Source organism: Balaenoptera physalus (genome assembly GCF_965194825.1).
Source record: "Balaenoptera physalus genome assembly, contig: HAP1_SCAFFOLD_670, whole genome shotgun sequence".
Taxonomy (NCBI): domain Eukaryota; kingdom Metazoa; phylum Chordata; class Mammalia; order Artiodactyla; family Balaenopteridae; genus Balaenoptera; species Balaenoptera physalus.
Window position 1 is genome coordinate 481,198 of NW_028126086.1, and position 12,518 is coordinate 493,715.

At 41.2% G+C, this 12,518-nt stretch overlaps 1 protein-coding gene across 7 annotated transcripts in view; it reads left to right on the plus strand.

The window, feature by feature from the left end:
• Window positions 1-2,307: 2,307 nt before the first annotated feature.
• The window catches only part of LOC309653607 (glucocorticoid-induced transcript 1 protein-like), a 42,293-nt gene continuing 32,082 nt past the window's right edge, over window positions 2,308-12,518 (plus strand). For 2 of the 7 annotated variants that reach the window (XR_014259271.1, XR_014259272.1), the window contains exon 1: window positions 2,308-3,912. Coding sequence is in view for 4 of the 7 variants with exons in the window: in XM_082478491.1 (XP_082334617.1) it covers window positions 3,099-3,663 (565 nt within the window). In the remaining 3 variants the exon portion in view is untranslated. Of the gene's footprint in view, window positions 3,913-5,867; window positions 6,660-12,518 lie in introns of those variants that run through there. The other 5 variants (XM_082478493.1, XR_014259273.1, XM_082478494.1 and 2 more) reach the window with 5 other exon arrangements.

Sequence of the window (12,518 nt, forward strand, 5' to 3'; positions counted from 1 at the left end):
CTCATTCTCTCTTCACATGGGGCTACATATTAATTAGAGGTAGCCAATGATTCCAAGTTTTAATGGAACCTAAAGTATAGTCCATTACCATATATGAACCAAGAAGTAAGTGTAATCGTTCTACTTCAGATTAGCTAACGGTGGAATCTTGTTCCACAAAGAGCCAAGACACGGGTTACTGAGAACAAAGGTATTTCCCATGCCACCAAATTGCGCTTTCAGTGTTGTCTTCTTCTAGGTAGGTCAACATAGTAAAGAGGTCATTACCAACATTAACATATCTAGAATTTCCAGGGATTTTGTTACACTTATATTCAACAAATAGAGCTAATCTGCACGGGACCTAACCATCCCATAGCTAGCACAGTCGGGTAACAATGCTCTTCTCGCCCAGCAATCCACACTTCCTTCTAAGGGGGGGTCCCAATTTACTGAGGGGTATGTTTTCCTAAAGCTTCTTTTCATACCCTTGGAGCCCACTCCCAAACTCACTAAGAATAAAATACTGTTAAGAACTCAACAAATGGACATTGGAAAGCCGATACTGGCTTTAGTTGATTTTAGCCCACCTTTGATTTGTTTGGAGACTGAATTCCTTACACATAAAGAACAGTATTTATTTCATGAGAACAAAGGTTTAAGAGGCAACCAAGATATATTTAGTAAAGAGAAGGTGACTGAACCTCCAAATAGGTCATGGTGACTTATCAGCAACTGAAAATAGTATTTTAAGATCATACTAGTTCTCTGTGTGTGTCATTTAGATTTGTTTTGGTTGTCTGATTTAAGTTGGCGTTGGCAGTTTGGAACAAACACAGAAAGACTTTAACATATGGCTAGGTAGGTTGTTTTAGATCCAAATCAGGTATTGATCATTAGGACTGTGGCTTGGTATAAATTTAGAATTACTGTAATCTAAAGTGTTGGGGTCGTTACATACTTATATTTAGGAGTGGCCAGAGATAACATTTCTATTATGAAACCATGCTGTAATCAAATCGACAACTTGGCAATTTACCAGCATTTTTAAACACTTCACATATTTTAATCCGTCAATTTTTGTTCTTGATATTCTGAAAAAGTCATCAGAAAGAAGCCATTTATCATTCTTTTTCCCCATGAAGGAAGGCAATTTCCTAATGAATGAGGAAATCTTTCATTTTAGATGGAAAAAAATAACACAATAGGTCAATTATACAAAATTGAAAAGAGTAAAGTTTTTACTACATTTATGTTTAATATATGTTATTCTGGAAAGCAAATACATGTGAACACAATGGGGATAATAGTAGTATCATACCTTGTGGATTATAGGAGGATTGAAGGAATTAACACATAAAACATTCTTACAACAGTGGCTGACACATGAAATGCTCAGTAAATGTTAGCTGTTATTCTACTATGTGATAAAGTGAGGAACTGTCACTAGTATTCATGGGTGCAATTCTTGCATTTTACAGAGAAAGTGGTTTCATCCACTTTTTACAGAACCTAGTATGCTTTCTGTTCTGAGGGCACAATGAAGCTGAGAGGGATGGCTCCTCTAAGTGAAACTGACCCCTGCATTTAGTGCCTGAAATCAGAGGAAGCTTGTCAGTGTGGGCAGACACCAAGAGTAGACCAATCTGATCTCCCACTTCTTTTTTCTCTCATGGAAATGAATGGAGGGTATCTGATGTGGACCCTTCAATCAATTGTTCCTGCTTAATGTTTAACACCTTGGTTTACTGTGGGGTAAACTTCGGTTCCTGACAGTCATCCAAAATCTTAGTTTCTCTTCAGTTCCACTGAAGAATTAAAAACTAAATTTGCCCCAGTGGATTGTTACATCAAGTCTGGTATTATTTCTCCCAAGAGGCCATCTGCTTCTGGGAAAAGACAACAGGGCGTGCCCTCCATTACACCTCCATTTAACTGACGGTGCAATGATGGACAATTCCTTGTTGACCCCTGCAATTCAGAGTTATTGTCTTGGAACATAAGATTTGATGATCTCTTTTCACTCCATAGGATAACTGTAAAAGTATCCACCCAGTGTTCAACCAAACCCCCAGACATTGCTTCTGATGGCCTTAAATTCTTTTGATTAGTCTACTCAACAGAAAAACTCAGATTACTAAAATTAGTGGGGAAGGGATGGATTCTTCTCAAACATCCCACCACCAGAACAGGTGTACTTGCAAAGTCAAGTTTGCCTGACGTATCCTCTGTCTCAAGTGGTACAAACGGCCCTGGAGGGTGGCGCCCTCACAACCTGCTTCCCTGGGCGTGCGCGTCTGTGGGTGTCGGGGTACCCACTGTCCCAGGGCAGCCCAATCACGGTCCCCCTCTCACCTCAAAGCCTGTCAACTCTCACGTCCCTCCTTGAACGCACAGCCCCTTTCTCCTCCTTCGCTCCTTCGTATCCCGCCTCCAAAGTAGGACGCCCACTTTCGTTGGCAAGTGCTCCTCTCACTCCTACCCGGAAACCAATCACTCGCGTGCTGGTGGAGAATGACGGAGACAATGGGAATTCTCATTGCGTCAGCTGCCGGCCCCGAGCGCCGGGAGGCGGTGCAGGGGGCGGGGTACGGTTTGGGGTGTTAGGTGCCTTATGGAGTGAGGAGCGGGCAGAGGAGCCGGCGGTGGCGCGGCTCCGCGTTGAGCCAGGCACCTCGAGGCCCTTTCCCCCTACCAGGTCCCCAGAAGCAGGGATCCCGGCCCTCCCTGCAGCTGCCGGGCTCTCCGGCGCGTGCAGCCCCGCGAGTCTGCGTGATGCCGGCGGCTGCCCCTTTCCCCTGTCAGCGCGAGGCCCGGGGCGGCGGCGGCGGCGGCTCCGGGCTCCTCGCGGCCCCGGCCGTAACCGCCACACCCAGCCCGGTCGGGTGGTTGGGGCCGTTGGACGTTAGTTTTCGCAGCCTTCCCCTCCCCCTCCTCGCTGAGTCGGCGGGGGTGCGCGTTGCGAAGGGGGAGCCGAGAGACTCCTCCCCCTCCACGATCCCCGCGCCCCTCCCCCTTACACACTCGCACGCACTAGCGCGCCGGCTCCCACACGCTCGCGCGCCTCCCGCTCCGCGCCTCCGTGTTGGCCGGCATCGTCCAGGGCCCGCGGAGCCACCATGTGCACTGCCTCCTCCTCTTCCAGTTCCTCTCAGACTCCTCATCTGCCGCCGCAGAGGATGCGGCGCAGCGCCGCGGGTTCCCCGCCCGCCACCCCCGCCGCCGGGAGCGGGAACGGTGCGGGCGGCGGCGGCGGCGGCGGCGGCGGCGTGAGCTGCGCCCCGGTTGCGGGAGCCGGCCGGCTGCTGCAGCCCATCCGCGCCACGGTGCCCTACCAGCTCCTGCGGGGCAGCCGACACAGTCCCACGCGCCCGCCCGCCGCCGGCGCCTCGCTGGGCAGCCTCCCGGGGCCCGGCGCGGCTCGCGGCCCCGGCCAGCCCGGCCCGACGCCGCCGCCGACCGCGGCCCCGACCGAGCAGGCGCCGCGGGCCAAGGGCCGCCCGAGACGGTCCCCAGAGAGCCACCGGAGGAGCCACTCACCTGAGCGCCGGAGCCCCGGCTCGCCCGTGTGCAGAGGTAGCGAGCCCAACCCTTGCGTCCTCCCGGGCTGCGTCTCCCCGACGGCGCCCTCCGTGGAAACTTCAGCCTCTCCGGGCTTCTCTTTGCTAGTGCATTATGGAAGATGTGAAAGTGGCTTTGGGAACCTCACCCTCCTGCGGTCGCTGCGGGGCTTGGATGAGCGAACTGCGGAGCAACTTTTATTTGACCCTCCTGCCGCCCCTCGGCTTTTATCTTCCATCACTCGCCTGTATGGAAAGGTTTTTCAGTTTAAGGGCTGATTAGCTCACTCATGTGTTTGCTGTTTGTAGTGGGGGAAGGAGGAGCTGGGCGAAACACTTAAAAACAACACGCACACAAACTCTCCGGCAGCAGGTAAGGTGGTGGTTGTAATCTGTACAGCTTCTTTGTGCTTTCCTACAAAGTTCCTATAACGTGTCTGTGCCTACCGGGCTAATTTTTTTTTTCTTTTTTGGGGGTGGGGAGGTGGAGGCGCCAGTTATGATGTAAGGATATCCTGTTGGGTGTGTAGAGGGGACAGTTTTGGATGTGCAATTGAAGCGTATAGTGTTTGGTTTGGCTTTTTTTTGGGGGGGGGGCTCCCTCTTTTCTCTACTTTATATAGTCATATGCATCAGGGCGGTACTGCACTGGAAACAGTTTATGCCCAACTGAAGACTTTCATGGTAAATTTCTAAGGACCTATTTGTGGAGTGTGCTCCCTTTTTCCCTTCTATTTTTAAGTACACTTAACAGTTCAGTTGAGCTGTTAAAGGATCTCAAGTTTCGTTTTTCTTAGGTGTCACAGGTAATGGTGAGCTGGTGGATGCTGTCGGCTTCCCTTAATGTTTTGTGTCTTGGTGTGGTTTGGTTTATGTTTAGGGACACGGGGACTGATCTAGTTTAGTCCTGGGGGAGAAAAGGAAGTTTAGCCAAAACAGGGATGTAAAGCTCCTAAGGGAGGGAGGAGTAGCTCATGTTATTAGATAGCACGTTAGGGCTACAGATGCTGCTGCTGCGTTGTGGAGAGAACGGATCATCCCGAGGGGAAAATCTCTGCTTGGAAGGGAATCACTGTGGAGCCTGTGCAATGTTTATGTGGTATGTGTAATTTTTTTAATGGAGTTTTCTTGATGAAGGTCTTAGACTTGGAGAAAGTGATTGTGTTAAGATAGATTGCAGTTTTGGTGTTTTGTTTTAATATTTCTGACCTGTAATTAGCATGTTGCTAAGGCCCTTGTTTTCAGACCACTTGGTGGTGAGGCAGGGTAGGATGTAGTGCAGTGGTATGTGTCCAGGAGCACCGAGAAATGCATCCTGTAATCAGTATGCACCAGAAGGAATTTGCTCCCCCACTCCTCCCCCAGGTCAAGCCCGCTGCAGAAACTGACATCCTCCAGCAAATCCTGAATGAATGAATGAAAACAACGTGATCGCCCTAATAATGACCACAACTGAACACACATATTTGGCTGTATTTTATAGAAAAGGCCACCATTTTCTAACAGATTAATGCCATTGCAACTCCTTTGCACATTTTCTAGAACTGTATGAAATGAGAGGTAACAGAATGAAAAGAAGGCAGCAGTTACATAAACTTTTGAGTGATTTAGTTTCAACAGTACATAGATTGAGTTTGGGGATTTTCTTTTAGGGACTAATGTAAGAGCCATAAAATAAGCACTGCAGAAAGACTGTGTTCAGAGGGTTTTGTGGGCATAGTGAGTAGTTTCAGCAATTGCTGCAACAATATATTGGTCATCTAGTACCTCCTCCCCTTTTGTTGATAAACACATCTTACAACAGATCGTAGTACAACTTGTTTTTCTGCATCCTTCAAAAGTCTTAATTGCTTAGGAATTACAAGGTCCATCATCAAGTAGTTTTAATGAAATTTGTGACCAGGCTTAAACTGTCCTCTTTGTTGTAGTATGTCACATCTGAGTTGAATGCAATTTTAACGCGATCATGATGAAAACACTTCTCTGAGTCTGGTTGTTCAGGAGACAGATTTGCATCAGAGAGCTTGTATTGGGAATAGAAGAGGCCTTTCTGCTGTTTTTAACACCAGGTGGTTTTGTCAGTTTCTTACATTGAAATGATTTTGAATGTAGGCTCTTCTGCCCCCGGTTCCCTGATGATATTACCTTTCTGTTACTTCTCCACATCCCACCTTGCTCCTCTCTACCTAAGTTAAAACGATACAACTAATCTATTCTTTTTACTTATCTATTTAAAATTCATGCTATGAACAGTTGAACAATTTTTCAAACAATTATCTACTCAGTTTCTTTTGAATTCTGCAAGGTTCTGACTTCAGTGGATTGTAGCCTCCACAGGTCAAGGCTCCTGCCGCTGCTGCTGCTGCAGACACTGACATCACTATACTGCATGAATGAAAAACAACAACGTGCTCCATTTCTGGCTCTCCACCTCCTTCCTTTTCTGCACACTCCGTGTGTGTGTGTGTGTTTAAGATGGTATTACGCTGCATTTGAAACTACATTTAAAACTGTTAAATTAGGTAGGTGGTGGCTCAGGGATATGTGTTTAGTATAGAAGCATATTGCTTACAAAAAGCTTCAAGTGCTATGAGCATTTGGACTAGAGGTGACATAACAGCATTCAGTATTTTTTTTATCTGGACTGGTGGTTATGGAAGAGAATACAGAAGATGTAAACAATTTTCTTTGTAATTGCTTTACCAAGAAGAAGTTATGAGACAGTGTAATTTCTTAACATGTTAGATCATTATTATCTCCCTCTGAAAGATTGTTAATATGCACATTTATAGGGTTAAGTCTAGAATAATAAAGAAATGATACTCAGTTTATTTCACAAGGCTGAGGAAAAGCTGAATTATGTAAATAGGCACAATTTTAATATATTTATAAAATCTAGCAAGAAGATGGTAATTTTCTTTGTTTTCGTAGCACACTTTTAGATAATTTCAATGGGTATCATAATAGAAAATGCATAAATCTCCAAACACCTTGCTCTGTATAGAGAACATGGAGTTTTAAAAATTGAAATTATCTTGTTTATGCATGTGATCATATTTTTGTTTGCATTTTTAAAATTCTCTTTTGTATTTTGAAAACTTCAAAGTTCGTTATTTATATTCATTTCTTCTGCCTTTAGCAAAATGTCCCCCTCCCCCTTGTTCAGTTCTGGAGGGTCTTGAAGTGGTGAATGACAAGCTACTGAATGCATCCTCAGGCTCCCTGTGATGTGTTTTTAATAGATGTAAAATCATGAAGTATTATGCAAATAGTTATTTTTTTGTAATGGTAATACATAAGTCTACCTTTGAGATAAATAGAACAACCCAAATGAGAATATAGCAGGATGTTGTGTTAAAATGAATGATCTTTAAGCTAAAATCATGAGTAACAATGAAAATATAATAAAGTTGCTTCTTTCTGAAAACTTCATAAAGCAAAACCTATGAATTCAAAAACAGAACAAATACAGTTTTATTGTGCAAGACAGTAAATAGCAATTGCAGGTCCTTTTGTGATTTTTTGTAAGGATTGAGCACTGAGATGAATTATAAATTCTAAAAGATATAAAAAGAGTTGCGTTAGAGCACTCGATGTAGAATACCGCTTATTTTTAAGTGTACCAAACCTAATAACAAAAACATGGAAGAGCTTGTAATTTATATAGTTCCTGCTATGGAAAATAGCATGTGTTGATTCCTGATTTAACATGCCTAATATCATTAACTCTAGAGTGAAATTTGATAAGAATTTTTTCATGAGTACCTTGAGAGCCTTATTGTTTTATACATTAAGAAGTTATGATTATATTTTAAAAGAAAATACAGAGCCAGGTAGCATATAATGCTGAATGACTGCCTGCAGTGTGTGTGCATGTATGTGTGTGTGTGTGTGTCTGTGTTTTGATCAAATAATTTGCTTTCAGTTTTTTATTTTTCATTAAATTTTCCCTCGAGTCATTTTTACTGCTATGCTCAGTTTGTGGACTTCCAACATTTTAAATTACTTTTTTTCTCTCTCTTTTTAAGGATACTCAGACATTCTCTTATAAAGTTACTTCTCAGGCCGATATTGTTGAAAATTAAGGTCCTCCTCTTGTCCCCCCCCTTTTAAAAACAGTTTTCCTTGAGTGCTTAGAGTTAACTTGTTTCAAAGCTTTCTTATACTAGACTGAAAACAGTTAAAGTTTGACTGTTTTTCCTAAAGAGGCAGGTTTCAGATACTGATTTTTGGGAAAGGTTTTCAGCCTTTGAGAACTACACTAAGTATCAGCAGCGTTCATTAACTAAATTTTCCCATTAATTATGGTACGTAAAATTTCTCCATCAGTGGGTCAATAGCAAAATAGATAAGTGAATTTATAGAAGTTTTTTTATTCTTAAACTGTTTTATGTTCAAAGATTATATTCCTTTCAAATAACTATTATTCTAAGCATATTGAATATTGCATACCTAGGGTGTATAAAAGCACCTTGGTCAGTTTAACTGTATGTAAAGTCGTGCATATATATTGAGCTAAAAATTCTTTCATTATTTACAGTACTTTTTACAGAAGGACAATTCATTCACTGCAATGTATGTTGCTTCAAGGATTTAATGCAAATTAGGATTTATACATTGGGGAAGTGTTGAAGGGTAATGGTATCCTTGTGATGTTTATTTGTGATACTGTGGACTAAATGTGAATAAGAAAACAAAGGAGTAATTGGGCTCCATGGCAATGAATAACAATGGAAATAAACGGCAGTGTTCAACAAATGGCGAGTAGGAGAGGATTTTTCTTAAATCTGAAATCTAAAACATTGCTAAAAGCCTGTTTTATCAAAGCTTCCACATACAGCTAAGAATCTGCCAAGAAGTATATACTAAAACTTTGTTATTCTTCATTTTAGTTTAGTCTTTTCTCCAGAGTTTCAATCCCCAGACACCACCACGATAGGCTTTTTCACAGCACCTGTCCTGGGTCTGTGCCTGGCACTGTTGTCTTTTGTCCTCAATATATAATTTTGTTGTCTCATTAAATGGCAAAGAAACCAAATCACTGATGCTGTTTCTGTCCTATATTCTATTTATTTTAACAAGAGGTTGAGCTTCTCTGATGCTGGTCTCTAACTGGGTTTGCCAAAAGTCAGTGGAGGAAAGAGAGAACACTGCTCACCTATTGATGTGAAACACCTGAGTGAGAAGCTGATGGAAGAGCCAGGAGCCAATCTCTTTCCCTTTCTGCCTCTCATCTGAACCCTAGACCTGACCATGACTCCATGGGTCATCCAGTTGATTCTAGAAGGATAATACTTGTGCTTGTTCTGCAGACAAAATTATGATGGATTTATAGTAATTCTAAAGAAAACAGGATTATACTTAATTATGAACAAATTGTGGAAAAATACTTTGCTAGTATTTCATTTTTGTAGGAACAAACATGGCAGATCCCTTTAAGCAGTGTTGTTTACCTCAGGTGAATGTTATTGTGGCAGCTTGCAGGACAAGGCAAGTTCATGAATACCTGAATAACCTCCCCAATATTACGTTGTATCTCTAATTGTTGTAGGTACAAAGGAAGAAAGCATGTGAGTGCTTTGCTAGATATAAGGCAATATATACTTTCATTCATCAAGAAAGTGGATTTCAAATCCTATCTTCCGATTCCAGATACAGCGTTCATTCCACAGGATTATCCTATTTCTCCTAATTAAAAAGAGACTGATATTGGTCATCAGCTGTGATTTCTGAGCTCTAAGAATTACTGAAGAATAGGTTTTCTATTGGTTCCACAGCACTGTTACACTGTGCTGGGGTATGCTTTGACATTTTCAGAATGTCTAAAAATGTGTCAGAGAGAGAGAGGGAGAGAGACAGAGAGGAGGGTATGAGCAACAGTGTGTGTGAGAGAAATCCTGGTTCCTGAGGGGTCAAGGATATGGACTTGGTTGTATCTGGCCCTGTGTACTTCTAGAATCTGTGCTGTTCTTGAATCGTATTATAGTGAGAAGTATGTTTCTCCATGATTATTAAAAGTTAGCTATACATGGTGGTAAACTGGTAAATGCTTCAGGAATGACTAAGCAGAGATTCTGGTCTCAAGTGATTGTCCTGGCAACTGGTACTAGGTTAATTTAGCCCCACCAAGAGCTAATAGTTATCACTGCAATTTGTGGGTTTGAACTCTGTATATTTGTAACTTAATGCAATGCAACTATGGTGCACCTTAATAATGGCTCACCAAAAATAAGGATGAGTTAAAGAAACTAGTGAGATCCATTATTGTGTGGGAAGGTTGATGTCCAAAATTGTCTTCCAAGTTATTAGAATTCAGAAATCCATTAAACTTTTGGATGTTGCATAACAAGAAGGCAAAAACTGCTAAAACTTGCTGCCTAGTGTCTAAAGATAAAATACCTATCAACTACTGACAGTAATATCCCCTTATTTAGCCAGTATGGCCACAGGGTGAACTTCCGTTAGTAGTCCCTATAGCTAATTTTAACTTTTATATTACTAAAAGATCAATTATTTAGTGAAACAGTTTCTAAAATTATTATACAGTTGTTTTCTTGAGCAGAACAAACAAGACATGAATGAACTCTTTGTGGCTTAATGAGCTTTGTTAATACCTATGATATACCTAATAAAGTGATTGCTATTGATACTCTTGAATATAGGATTGAATGAGCACTGACTGACAACTAGAGTTGCCCTGTAACTGATTCTATAAATTTGCTTTGGTGATTGTCTTATTTCTGGTAAAGGTGGAATGAAGCAGTGAGTGGCTACATTTATTCCTTAATGGAATAACCTGGCTTTTTTCTCTAGAATTAATTATCAAGTTAAAGACCAAAGAAATGATTTTCCAAATGGTTCCATAAAAGAGGCTTAGAAACAGAAAGATATACTGAAAAATATTAGATTTGGAGTCAAGAGACTTGGGTTATATTTCCACATCTACCATTTGACTTATAGTAAGTTCTTAACTCTTTGCATCTTATTTTCTCTATCTTTAAAATGATACAGGTGGGCTTTTGAAGAGTTTGGTTGGGTAGGGAAAAGATTCCGCTGTGGAAAGGAAAAGTAAGTTTATTAAAGGAAAAGTAAGTTTATTATTTACTGAGGTATAACTGACAAATAAAAGTTCTATATATTTTAAGGTATACAGTGTGATGATTCGGTACACATTTACAATGTGAGATGATTACCACAATCAAGATAATTAACATATCCATCACCTCACATAGATGCCTTTTTTTTTTTTTGATGTGTGATGAGAACACTTAAGATCTATTCTTAGCAAATTCCAAGTATACAATACAGTATTGTCGACTGTAGTCACCATCTGTACATTAGATTCCCAGAACTTACTCATAACTGAAAGTTTGTACCCTTTGACCTCCCCACTTTTCCCACTTGCCAGTCCCTGGCAACCATCATTCTACTCTCTGCTTCTATGAATTAGACTTTTTTAGATTATGCACATAAGTGAGATCATATTTGTTTTTGTTTTTCCCTGTGTATTTGTTTTTCTGTCTGGCTTATTTCACTCAGCAAAATGTTCTCCAGGTTCATCTATGTTGTTATGAATGGCAGGATTTCCTTCTTTAAAAGACTGTGTAATATTCCATTTTATATGTATACCACATTTTCTTTATCCATTCCTCCGTGAGTAGACACATAGGTTCTCCACATCTTAGCTATCGTGGATAATGCTGCAAAGAACATGGGAGGGCAGATATCTTTTCAAGATACTGATTTTACTTCCTGTGGGTATATACTCAGAAGTGAGACTGCTGGATCATATGATAGGTCTATGTTTAAGTGTTTGAGGAACCTCCATACTGTTTTCCATTCCCACCAATTTATATTCCCACCAATGTTATACAAGGGTTCTCTTTTCTCCACATCCTCACCAACACTTCTTATTTTCTTGTCGTTTTGACAATAGCCATTCTAACAAGTGTGAGGTGGTATCTCATTGTGGTTTTAATTTGCATTTCACTGGTGATTAGTGATGTTGAGCACTTTTTCGTGTACCCTCATTAGCCATTTATATGTCATCTTTGGGAAATGTCTATTGAGATCCTTTGCCTATTTCTTAATAAGGTTATTTGTGTTTTTTGCTATTGAGTTATATGAATTCGATATATATTTTGGACATAGCAAATGTATATATCCAAAAAACCATATGCTTATCAGATGTATGGTTTGCAGATATTTTCTCCCATTCCATAACTTGCCTTTTTATTTTGTTGATTGTTTCCTTTACTGTGCAGAAGCTTTTTAGTTGCTTGTGCTTTTGGTATCATATCCAAAATATCATTGCCAAGACTGATGTCAAGGAGCTTTTTCCCTATGTTTTCTTCTAGGAGTTTTATAGTTCCAGGTCTTAAATTTAAGTCTTTAATCCATTTCAAGTTAACTTTGTGCATGATGTAAGATAAGGGTCCAGTTTCATTCTTTTGCATGTGGATATCCAGTTTTCCCAGCACCATGTATAGAAGAGACTGTCCTTTTCCCATTGTATGTTCTTGGCACCCTTGTCAAAGATTAGTTGACCATATATGCGTGGATTTATTTCTGGGTCCTCTGTTCCGTTGGTCTATGTGTCTGTTTCGATTGCCAGTACCATATTGTTTCTATAGCATTGTGTAGACTAGATGATTCTTAGTAAAATTAGTTATTTACTGAGCTTTTATGTCAGCACCTAGTCTTCACCGGAACTCAATATAGAACACTTTTATAATTTCTCTTTCTCTCTTGAGAACTTAAGTAATCTGCCCAAGATCAGGCGGCATGCACAGAAGGCCCAAAGGGCCGTGTAACTCTCTACATCCCGACCTCAGGTCAGGTGAGAGTTGCTTTTGGAACCCAATTAATTATGGGGCAGGAAAGCATGCACAATGGGTTATCCCATTGCTTATACAGTTAAGTCACAGAAAGGCCAAAATTAGCTTTGGTGGGGTGTGAAGAGAAAGCTAAATGGAACTC